Below are 12480 nucleotides of genomic sequence, written 5' to 3'. Positions count from 1 at the left end.
TGAGCCGTGACAATTTACGACGACGGGAAGAACGCAACGACAGGCAGCGCTGGAGTTGGCGTGAGTATTTCCTAGAAGAGAAGCATTCAAGTACCGTCCAAGAATTGTGGACTGGATACGCCGTTTGAATAGTTGTAATGCATGAGATTGCATTTGTAGCGCGTGATCTGTCTGTTTAGTTCCCGTTGTGTTAACAGCATCCGTGTCAGATTGTGAAGTTGTAACTGGCACCAGTCGAGTGTGCATGTGTTTGTGATGTTTGTACTGCCTTAACTGAGAATATATTTCGTTTGTGTTATCGACTCTCGGCTATGACTCGGTCTTTGGACCACAACCGGCGTTCGCTGGCGCACTAAAACGACCAACTCTAAATTGTCCGCGCTTTCGTGGTGCGTTTTCGGAGGGCCGAGACCCCAGCCCTTAGAATCCGCCCGGCGATTGCCATCCCCATTAGCGGGATTAGTGACACTGCTGTTACAACGAATATTGGCTATAGTGTACTAACTTATTGTTCCGATGCTTCGTTATAAAGAGGTTCGGCTGTATAGTTATAAGGTACCGTGCTTGAAGCGTGTCACTTTAGGCCCGACGCTCTCAACGACACCGGCGCCTTCGTGGCCTAAGATGCAAGGAAAGACCCTGTCCGGGTCCAGGCCTTCGAGGGTGTTCGAGTCGACGTGGCACGTGCCCGTGTGCAGAATCTGAGAGACGGAGAGAAGGACGTTTCAGCAACACGCAGCTACTCGGGGCCCATCAACCAACAAGCAAGCACCCTACCTTGTGCGAGCAGTGAGTGCTGCACCATTAATGTCAATGTTCGATGAAGTAAGTGTATCGCAAACAATTATCGAGTGTCACTGTCATGGAAAGAAAAACAAAGAACTAAAGGAATAGAAAACACCGGAGTCACCACATGTATAAGGCATTCAACGAGGATGCTTGCGAACGTATTTAGCAAAAGAATCCAGCGAATGTCTAACCACTGTTTCGAACATTTATTTGCCTCTGTCAATTATTGCTCTTAGGAAGCGATTGTGCGGGCATCGCAATAAATCACGATGCTCAAAAAGTGCTGTCTGTACTTTGGATGCGACAGACTTATATATGGGCTTAAATATGGCAAATACCCTCCAGCATGCGCTTAATGCGTGCTATTCGGTGCGCGCTATTTATCATTTCCTTCACGGAAATATCGAAAATTACTAATATATTCAAGATAAAAGGCTTTCCACATTTATTTTACGCATTCCTAACGCGCTTGAAGTTTGTCTCGTTGGCAATTCATGGCTGGAACACTGCGACGTGACGCATACTTTGGAAAAGAAGGAATAACACACAGCGCTGACTTTAAAGTGAAGCTTATTCGAGGAAAACGGTTTAAATGCAAGAACACCAGTCACGTAGTCCTAGCCCCTCGGCGCAAAGGAAGGACTGCTATCTAGAAAAATGGCACATGTATAAAAAATACATAACTTCATTGAAAGGTCATGAGCACAAATACGAACCATGAGCAATAAGACGAACCGAGAAACCACCTTCGATTCACAAATGCAGAATTATAAGCACCCATATCTCTAGGCACCCACCAATAACACATTTTTGAGCTATGCCAAGAAGTTGAGCTCTTATGTGCTGGAGCTCGGTTGAGGTGAATCAACTCCTGAAGGAAAAAAAATTGCAGTGGTTTAGCTCGGCTATGCCAGGATATACGTAGCGTTAGCAAAGGTTCAGCTGATTATTCTTAGCTTTCCAGATTGTCTAGGATTATTAGCCTTCTTCTGTTCATTCTTCGTACGCTGAACCGCTAATTGCCAGGCAACTACTTCGGGATCCGATGAGATAAGCTTCTCGGCTCTTCTGCGCCGTTGAGCAGCATTTGCGCTCTCCTTCTCCATGGCGTTACCCACCTGCCAACGCCAGTCAGAGGCGCTATCACGCGGCTCCAGCGCTGTGTCAGACGGCGACTGCACAGCGAAGGCGAATAGCTGCGCGCGCGCTGGCGCCAGTGTGTCTACCATGGCTACGACGTCACTCCTCTCGAATGCGCAGACCAACAGCGGCGAGTCGCGCACTGCGGCGGCGGAGAGCGCGTGAGATCGCGGTGGCGATCTCACGTGGTGAGCCAGCTGTGTGACATCACTGAACCTTGCGCATGCGCAGCACGGCTCATGAGGATCCACGCGAAATCGGCTCCGGCTAGGCAAGTGTAGCTAACGCTACAAAACAAAATGTCAGCTCTGTCCACAGCCATCGCTGTACCACCATGGAAAATTTGCATAAACGCTCTATCGAATAGACTATTTTACGGACGGGTTTCTGTGCCGCCATGCTGGGCTGTTAACCTTGCCGTGTTTTATCTTGAACAACTAAGCGAACAGTGTTACGGTGGGCGTGTACACATGAAAACTGTTGGGTTGGTGCATTCGGCGTTTCCTGACTTTATCAGTTCGCGTCAGATATACAAAAATAAGAAAACATTCGTTTAACAGCCCATGATGGCGGCGCCCATATGCCTTACGTAACATAGTCTATAGCACTTACTTATTTTCGTGACGTCAAGCTCTTCTAGAGTGATGCAGATAGTTGACTTTCCCATGCAGACACACACTTGTGTCGCTGGTTTTATGTCGGAAACTTCAACGTCCTGCTAAATTTCGTCATGGATTCTGATATCGCTCTCATCCAAACGAACTGTTTTCTTTAGTAACGACGACCCTTTAATCTATATTTAAACTTTTAACCCCTTTAACCTTTAACTCTTAATATGGCCCTTTAGCTCTTAATATGCATAGTATTTATATTAGGCGAGAAAAAGTACTTACTGCTTACGCGGAAACCAGCTAGCACGACTGTCTTTCACAGGGGAAGTGCAGACGCGCCGCGGAGCTGTGGACGGAGCTTACACTTTATTGCGATAGCAATTATATGGACAGTCTCGAAGGGTTTTTGCCGTCGCCGTCATGTCCCTCCCGTATGAAATCCAAATAGATAAGATCCCCCCGCGCATCGTATGTTCTACCGCGGGTAAAAGCGCGCGAGCGGGGGCGACGAACGCGGCCGAAGCAGAGATCAAGCGAGCCGGCCCATTTCCGTCGCTCGGAGGGTGCATGCGATAACATCACCCCGCTCGGGAGGCCTGCCGTCGAAGCATACAGGATACGCCCCGCCCTTCTTTAACGAGCATGAAAAGACGCATGCACCCTCCGTCGCTCGGAGGGTGCATTCGCTCGGAGGGAGGGGGGTTGTTGCGAGGGCAGCAACTTTTAACTTTGAATCTAAGGGCGCGGTCGCGATCGCTGGCGCGCGCGCTATCTCGACAGCCATCACAGCGGGCGCCTCGTATACCATTCTACGTGCCGCGCTCTCAACGCGAAGTGACTTAATCGGAGAACATCTCTCCCTGGAGCGGCCGTATTCTCTTACACGAGCGTTTTGTAGTTACGCGAGATCGGATACAAAACAGTTAGCTGCCAGCCTCATTTAGTGTAACACTACAATTTGTTGCTATCGCATTCATTGTTTCGCCCTTGCGGTGAAACTGTGACTTTCTTCTTATTTTCCAAAGTACGTGTCAACTCGCGCTGTTCCAGACATTAACATATACCCACTCCCCCGCTTTGCCTTCCTTCGTTGCCATGCAGTGTTTCTCGCCCGTGCCAGAAAGCGTGGGATAGCTAGACCCACGCCGTGGGAGGCGCTGCGGCGCCGGGCGCTGTCAGTCAATGTGGGGAGAGAACTGGTTACTCGAGTGTTGACCCTTCCACTGTCCCCTTCAAGCTGCCTTGAAAACGCGTTGCTTTGCTCGCACGCTGCACGCGTTCTGCACGTGTTTTTGAGAACTTCGCGTCGCGCGCGGTTAGGATGTACACGCTTCTTTCCGCGTGGCAGCAATTTGGTGAAAGGTCAGCGTCTGCTCAGCCATGTAGCAGATGTGGAGCAAATGATAGCAGACGACGCCGTCCTCGTCAGAGCGAAGTGCATTTCGCAAGTGAAGGACGACGCTGTTTACGATGTGGAGTTAGCACAATGTTCTGTACGTTCATAATTATATACCTGTTTTACCCTACCATAATTATATACCTGACTGGTTTGCTGTGTGTACTACGCACTCCCTATGTTTGTTACTCGATGCATGGGTAAGGCCGCTTCTCGTGCTTTAGGTTAAGCGGCCCTGGCGCTGTGACTGCTATTAGTTGGGATACCTTAATTTACTAGCAACCATTCGCGTTATCGTGCGGTACGCAACACTCCAAAAATAAATGGTCTATTTTGGGCTCCTTTCTTTCCCGGAACAAAAATTGACATCTACCTCGCGTGTTCTTCCTTGCATTATCGCCGTTCTCATAGCCAGTACTCCGAGTTCACGAACAGCGTGCGTACTATCAACTTGACATAGCATTGTTAATAGGAACATGACGAGCGCCGCGCTTTCAGAAAAACTTTTTTGTGCAATCTGCGGGAGAAGAGCCAATTGCTGTCAAGGCATTTTATCTTGATCACTACCCAAACTACACCGTGTTGTACGGGCTGTACCTGCACACTCAGTAACAACTAGTTCACTGTCTCTCCCCCCCCCCCCCTAAAAAAAACAATGGACGTGCAACAATGGCTAATGCTTTTTTTTCTTTTTTCGTAGTTGTGGTCGTGCCCACTCAAGCGTGAGCTTCGCATCCATGCCTGTCGTCTGCTTTTTTCGTGCCATCTGTTTGGGAATCGGTAGAATTTCACTGGTGGAGCCGACCCCTTCGTGTTTGCATGGCCATTGTGACAGTTGAAGATGCAGCAGTAGTTCCCTCCTTTCTGTCGGGGTGACATCGACGAACAAGGGGAGTTTCACGTGCAGCGCGCGCTTCGCAAATGCGTGGGAACGAAAGGGAGCGGAGGGGTCGTACCACTCCGCAGTTGTACGCTTTTGCCGGCAGGGGAATGGAAAGCGCTGGCGTCGGCGGGCAAACTTGACCGGTTCTGCAATCCCGTCGCTGCTTGGATTATGCACGCGCAAACGTTCTCGTTCCATCACAGATGCGAGCTACGCGAGCATGCCGTGAGTGCTTACCTTCACCCGCACTTCTCCCTGCCTGGGCACTCCCACCTCGACTGTCTCGATGCTCAGGGGTTCCGAGGGCTCCCATGCAACGGCCGCCCGGCAGTAGATGGGCTGCACGCCGTGTACACAAGGAACGGGAAAACCCCGTGAGCCCACTTGGAAAAGCTCTCAGCGCCCAGGACGCCATGTGCGAGCTTTACTGCGCGTTTCCACTGCCACCCAGATTGCATTGGCTCAATCGTAACGATGACAGGCATACCAACATCACACAAACACGTACAGTCGAGCCTCGTTACAACGAACACTGGTATAGCGAATTATCGGTTATAGCGAACTAAATACAAACTTTCGTTGGTCACGCTTCATTTCTGCGACATGTAGCTTTTATAACAGAACCGAAAACGCGAGACCCACCGCGATATAGGCTTCAAAGAAGAAATATTTGATTCGCGCAAGGCTAGAGACTCGAAAGATAGCATAAAAAGCGAAGTGTAAATGTTTAAATAAAATTCACTATATATTTTTAAAATGTGGTTGCGACGTTAAAAATTTGGTTTAAACAGTTGCGAGAATTTTGGTCGTAAGCAGTGCGGACGCCGCGCACTTGGCCAGGAGACTAAAGGCATACTTACAGGAACTCCTGACGACTGAAATGACTGCTGAAGTAGAAGAAGCTCTCTCACGGATGGACAGTGTAGAAAACATCATTCTGCGCAGTGCTTGCGTTTTTGAATCTAGGATTTTTGCGCGAGCCAGATTGCCGATTTGTTAGAGCCGATTTTTATCTCTACCGTTACAACGAATATCGGATATAACGAACTTATGGTCCTGATGCTATTTCATTATAACGAGGTTCGACTGTAATAATAAAGGTCCTGGGACTTATCCGAACTGAGAGTTAGACATTTAAAAAATACAGTGCGCGCAGCAATCCGAATAATGGAACCAGTCATGCGCCTGGCAACCCGCCACGGTGGTCTAGTGGTTATGGTGCTCGTCTGCTGACCCAGAGGACGCGGGATCGAATACCGGCCGCGGCGGCAGCATCTTCGATGGAGGCGAAAAGGCTTGAGGCCCGTGTAGCTTAGATTTATGTGCACGTTAAAGAACCCCAGGTGGTCGAAATTTCCGGCGCCCTCCGCTCCGGAGCCCTCCTCATAATCATATTATTATTATTATGCGCCTGGCACAGCGACATATCCTGCATAATTCTGTGAACACTAGTTGGTATGAACATATGCAGGGAACGTGTCGTGGCTGTTGGGAATTTATTGGTACGTTTTGTTTTCATCTTTCTTGTATGATTTCTCGCGGACGACGTGCTCCTGCATCATATCCGTTCAGTGAGATATGTATAATTGTGTACGTATACTGCGAAATGCGTATCATAATTTATTTATGCAGCAACTACGTTTCTCATTGATGTTACCGGCAGTATATCGTTAGTGGATAAATTCCTGTGGCAACCGTCATAAGTTTGTGCATACCACTCGTATGAATGAAAGGGCTTCGCGCATAGGGGTGCGCAGGGTTCTTCATTAGGGGGGGGGGGGCAAGTTTCACCACAGCACCCCCCCCCCCTTATTGGTCCTGTCAAAAAAAAACGTGCTTCGCAGTGGATACAAAATGGAAAATCAAGCAATGATGAAAAACTTTGACTATTTGAGAAAAACACCTATTTTCACTTCTACGGGGGGGGGGGGGGGGGGGGCTACGTACCCCGTACCCCCTGGCTCGTACAGGGGGTCCAGGCCCGTACCTCCTGGCTACGGCCCTGGACCTGCCTTTGGTCCGCGGCTTTCCAAGGATAAACGTGGGATGTAAACAGTTCTTGGCATCCAACAGCAGCGGTCCTCGCCCATCATTATCGTCAAAAACCCTCATGGTCGTAACCCCAGGTACGACTGACTAAAGATGTGGGGCACGCTTGGCGTCCCCCTTCAATGATTAGGGGGGACGCCCCCCCCCCCCCGCCCCCCTCGTGCACACGGTATGGCTTCGGGATCAGCTCGTGGCTTTATGAACAAGAATCACATTCTTCCGTTCAGTCATGTCTCGCTCGGGCGCGTGCCCAATAACACAGGTTATGGAACTTATTGTAACTTCGTTTATAGCGTGTGCAGCGTCGAAACGAACAAAAGTAAAAGTAAAAAAAAAGGGGGAGGGTGAAACAAGGAAGTGATGTACAAAGAACTCCAGCTGGTCAAAAATGATCCGAAGTCCTTCACTAAGGCGCATCTCATAATCATATCGTGGTTTTGACTCGTACGTAAAACTAAAACCACAGAAACAAACTAGCAAAGTAGTGCAAATGGTTGTGCACGATATTAGTTTAGAGAGCACTTGTTATTTCGTCCATGAAGGCAGGTGACGTGATGGTAACAATCTGAGTGGGGAGGTCGGTGCAGTATCTGGCTGTGCCATGAAAAAATGATGACGAAAAGGCGATAGTATACGTGCACTTAGGCGAGCAACATTTAGTGAATGGCCAGTGCGCAGCAATACGTGTGAATGTGCACGTGGCGTTGGTGAGGCAAATCTGGTGAGGAGTCCATATGTGCGATATGCATTCGAGTTTCGTCTTAAACAGTGGTATGATGGTAATTTATCATGCTGAGCATCAATGCGGATGTTATGTGCGTTTCAGAAATCCCAAGCTCATGGTTATGCAGCTCACATCAATGACGAAAACGTTTAGGCGTCCAGAGAGAAGGGGCATCGTGGAGTAACCAATACAGACATAGTACATTGTTCCGGCCGTACACGCGCTCCATATCGTGGTACGCAGGGCCACGTGGTGACAGCGACCGATACCAAAGTTGACTAAAACAGTTTCTATAGCCGCGCGAGGATCAGCGAAAGAAAGAAATCACGCGAAACTTGCAAGCTGCAGCTCGAACATCCCTGCCTTCTTTGACGATCTCATTACAGTGGCACAGTGCAGATGACACTGGACCGGAGGCCCCGCGCCGGGACTCACCATGCCTTGCGTGGCGTCAATTGGGTCCATCGACATGGCGGGGCCGGTGTGGTCGCGGTCGCTTGAGCGTTGCACAGGAAAGCAAAAAAGGGGTGCTTGCTCTCCGACTAGTTCCACATACCATGGCGCGTACCCACTACGGGCCAAGAATCCGGAGGTTGAAACAAAGGCTCGGGAACAGACAGACAGACAATGAACTTTATTAAGATAGTCCTGAGGAGCACCGCAGCCGTTCAGGGCGGCAGCGCCGCGGGCCGCTCCCACGTGGGGACGGGGAGGCCAAGCCTCACCGTCGCGTCGTGGGCCCTCTGGACGGCCCTTAATTGGTGTAGTAGATTCGAGCTCCTTAGCTCGGAGCACCACTCTTCTTCAGTGAGGCGTTGAGGGCCCCGTAAGGCGGGACACCGCCAGAGCATGTGATCTAAACTGCTTCTCGCGCCACAATCGGGACAGGTGTCAGCTTGCGACTGCTTCTGCGCAGAGCTGATAGACGGAGCGATCAAGGCGACGGTGAGTTAAGGCAAATTTATATACATATATACAGAGGCTTTACATATTCGGCGCTGGGGCCCACAGCTTATTGGGCTCGCACAGCGGTGTGACGACGACCCGGGATTGCTTCGTTCGCTGTCTCGCTCTCTCCGCGCAGGTTGGTTCTTTTATAGCCTTGAGCGATCGCTTGCATCAGCCAGGAGCTCGAAGCCTTCAATCAGAAACCGCCGTTGGTCGCTGGCTCGAACCGGATCCGCGGATGAGAGGGCTTGCCGCACGTTGCGGGAGAGATTTCCTTCGGTTGCGTCAGACGCAGCGCCGGAGTTGCCGGGGATTGCGTAAGGCTCCCGCCTCGTTGCATCAGCTTGTGTTGACGCTGGTTGCGTCAGACGTTTTACCAGCTTGAATGCCTTGTCGAAGCAAGGAAGTTTGGGTTGGGAGCCCTGGCATAACAGCTCCCACGTGAGACCACTATATATAGAAACACAAGTTTTTTGTATAGTGCGTCTGTATGCCACCACGTAGGAGTGCAGAAGATTCCGCAAGATTTTAACAGCGGAGCTGTTTAAGCCGGCCGTAAAAACTTTGGTGTCCGCAGAAAAACACAGGTGGGTATGCGCCACAGGAATTGGGCAAGTCCCGCTACCGAGTACAGCAGGTGCGAGCGAAAACTGTTCGGTGAAGTGGAGCACGTGAAGCACGTGAAATAGAGAGAGAGAGAGAGAAAAGAAAGATAAAAATAGAGAGAAACAAAGGGAATAAAGACATAAAAATGTAGAAAGAGAGAAAAAGAGAAAGAAGCAGACACGAGAAAGAGATAGAAAAAACACAGAACAAGACAGAAAGAGAAAGAAGGAGAGAAATAAAGAGAAACAAAGAAACAGAGAGAAAGAGAAAGAAAGAAAAAGGGAAACAAGGAAGGCCACCCAGCTGCGCTCTTCCTTCAGGCTTGTGCACCACTAGTGCGAAGCTGCCATGATTTTTTTTTCACTCTTTCACATGAGCCCCGCCTTGCAAGGCCAAAATTCTTGAAATAATGTGGAATTGAAGTAACTATAGTGAAAAACTTATTGTCTTAAAGAAAAATTGCGGACAGTTTTGCACTAACTCGCGCAAAGCTTGGCACAGCGAAGCACGGACCCGTCGCCGCTCGTCGACCGACACGCCTAGTTTCAAGATGCGCGGCTTCCTCCGCGGGAGTACGCAGGTTGCGCGCGACGTTTCCGTCGGTGGGCGTGGCTGCGCATGCGCGGCTTGGCCAGGTGGTGCGGCATCTGGTCGCTAGACGACGCGATGCTTGCTTCCTCTTTCTTTCTATCTTTTTTTTTTCTCTCTCTTTCGTTGATGTTCGCTCTGTCTTTCTTTTTCTTTCTGCATTTCTTTCTCTCTATTTCTCTCTTTCTCGTTCTTTCTGTGCTACGCTTTACTATCGCGCCTCCTCCTTCCCTCCTCCTCCTCACCATCACATCTCTCCTCCTCACGCTAACTTCCCTTTCCTATCCCCTTGCTGCACTATGCTATTACAAGGCTATGCTATGCTACGCTAGCGTGCCTGGATAGCCGAGTGGTTAGGACGCGCGGATCGAGGGTGCACAGGTTCGAGTCCCGCCTCGTGAAGAATTTTTTTCGGCAAGAATTTTTCTCCTTCTCTTTCTTTATATCTTTCTTTCCATCTCTCTGTTTGTTTCTCTGTTTCTTTATTTCTCTCTCTATGTACTCGTTCTCAGGTAGCCGCACAGTGGCACATACCCGTGAAGACGATGATAGTTTTCTGCGATCGACTCACAAGGAACGATTTGCAAAACAGCTTCGCTGTTAAAATCATGAGCCGTTTATACTCTGTGAAGATGCATGACCAGCGAAGCTGTGTGGCACACAGATTTATTTATTTCATTTATTTATTTATGCGTATATTTATAATTTACTGAATTTAGGGTATGTGCCTTTCCACCTCGAGTCGCGGGGCCAGAAGTGCCGCGCGCATGTTACTTAGTTATTAATTTCATTAATTCACACACACACACACACACACACACACACACACACACACACACACACACACACACACACACACACACACACACACACACACACACACACACACACACACACACACACACACACACACACACAGTATTGCGTCTGCAAGTGTCGACAATGGAGAATCAGACGGCCTTAGGTATTTCTTTTATATATACTTCATAAATGTGTATATAATTGTAAATTGTGTATATAGTTCATCAAAATTGTAAATTAATAGAACATTGTATATATATATATATATATATATATATATATATATATATATATATATATATATATATATATATATATATATATATATATCTTCTCCGAGCCAGCTCCTCAATCATCATTCACTTCGTGGATATGGCGTGATTTGTTTTATGAGCGTGTACCGTTAATCATAAGCAGTATTCACCAGTGCATAATTCAAAAAACGCCAGGCCTGCGCGGAAAGAGCAGCACAGTCACAGCGAAAGCTGGAAGAGCGGCATTTCTAGAGCCCGTTGTAAACTCTCTTGGGGCTACTAATACAAGTACACTAGCAAGGTACCCACTACGCTATAAATCACAATATTTGTGAACTTGGGAAGCACTACAACGCCATTATTCATCATTGTGCGCAGAAGCGATGTTTGATAAAACGACGGAATAAGCACAATTACTCTTGTAATATCTTTTAAGCAATGATATTGTCCATTTGTTGAAATGGTTTTTGGTAAATAATTATGCACTTGGATTTTGTATATCCTGAACACTTCAATTTAGTGATTACACCACATTGGCTGCACATAACCATGGGTAATGCCACTGCTGTTAACTGCTGATCAGCACAGCTAGGACCTGCTCTTGTTGCTTGATAATCACCAGTACTAGATGCCACTTAACTCCTAATCATCAACCTATTGTATCCTAGCTCCAAGCAGTTCCCAACTGTAGCGCACGACAGATCAAGGTTCCATTTCGAACGCAAATGGAACCGGTTTTGTTTCCAGTACAACTGGAAGTGGTTCCAGTTCGATCTCGGCTGGAATTAGTTGCTTCTAAGCGGGTTCCCAACGAGAACCACGGCCTGCAACTAGGATCAACTTGCTTCCAGTAGAACTGAAATGATTCCCAACTGGTACCAGATGCATCTAGTTCAACTGGAAATGTCTCTACTTCAATCCCAGCTTGAACCAGTTAGTCTCCAACCGGGGGCAGTTAAACCGGAAATGTTTCCAGTTCAATCCCAGCTGGAACCAGTTGCTTCCATTTCAACTGGAAAACTTTCCAGTTCAATCCCAACTGGAACCGCTTGCTTCCAGTTCAATCCCAGCTGGAACCAATTGCTTCCCAGTTTGTTTCCAACTGGAACCAGTTGATCTCAGTTTATTCCAGTCAAAAGCAGTTGTATTCCCAGTTACCCATTTTCACCTGGGATTACACTGTGCTTTTGTGTATGCGTAAGACAATCTGTGGTGTACGCTTTCCCTCTCCTCTCTTTCCTTCCCCCTCTCGCGGTGGCGGCCCGCGCTCGCGTCGTCTCGCAGTCAGTCCATCCGCCGCATGCAGCGCGGCTACGAACTGCCTCTTACCATCCACAAACAAACGGGCTCGTAGAACTTTTCCATCGTCATCTCAAAGCAGCGCTTACAGGGCACGGTCCCCCGGCCAAGTTTCTTGAAGCTCTCCCACTCACACTGCTGGGAATCCGATCTGCGTTCAAGGAAGGCCTTTCGTGCGCCAGTGCCGAGCTTGTTTATTGGCTGGGGCTGGGTGTCTGGACTTGATACTGTTCCATTTTAGAGTTCTGTGCGTTGACGTCCTATCTTTGTCAGTCGTGAAAGGAGCGGCTCTACATTACTTATGTGCGTTTAAGAAAACCGGGTCACCAATTGTAGAGAGCATGCGGCGGATGGATTGACTGCGAGACGAGACGTTCGTGCGGTATGGTTGT

The 12480-nt window shown here is 48.6% G+C and overlaps 1 protein-coding gene across 1 annotated transcript in view; it reads right to left on the bottom strand.

The window, feature by feature from the left end:
• Window positions 1–8135, bottom strand: part of LOC119379030 (alcohol dehydrogenase class-3) — an 83890-nt gene extending 75755 nt beyond the window's left edge. The window contains exons 1-3 of the mRNA XM_037648170.2: window positions 8028–8135; window positions 5057–5158; window positions 560–701 (exon numbers count right to left, since the gene is read on the bottom strand). Coding sequence (XP_037504098.1) covers window positions 560–701; window positions 5057–5158; window positions 8028–8063 — 280 coding nt within the window. The 5' untranslated portion in view covers window positions 8064–8135. The remainder of the gene's footprint in view (window positions 1–559; window positions 702–5056; window positions 5159–8027) is intronic.
• Window positions 8136–12480: the final 4345 nt, after the last annotated feature.

This window comes from Rhipicephalus sanguineus, chromosome 1 (genome assembly GCF_013339695.2).
Source record: "Rhipicephalus sanguineus isolate Rsan-2018 chromosome 1, BIME_Rsan_1.4, whole genome shotgun sequence".
Classification (NCBI taxonomy): domain Eukaryota; kingdom Metazoa; phylum Arthropoda; class Arachnida; order Ixodida; family Ixodidae; genus Rhipicephalus; species Rhipicephalus sanguineus.
The sequence above is the reverse complement of the archived record's forward strand: the minus strand, read 5'-3'. Positions and strand labels throughout refer to the sequence as shown.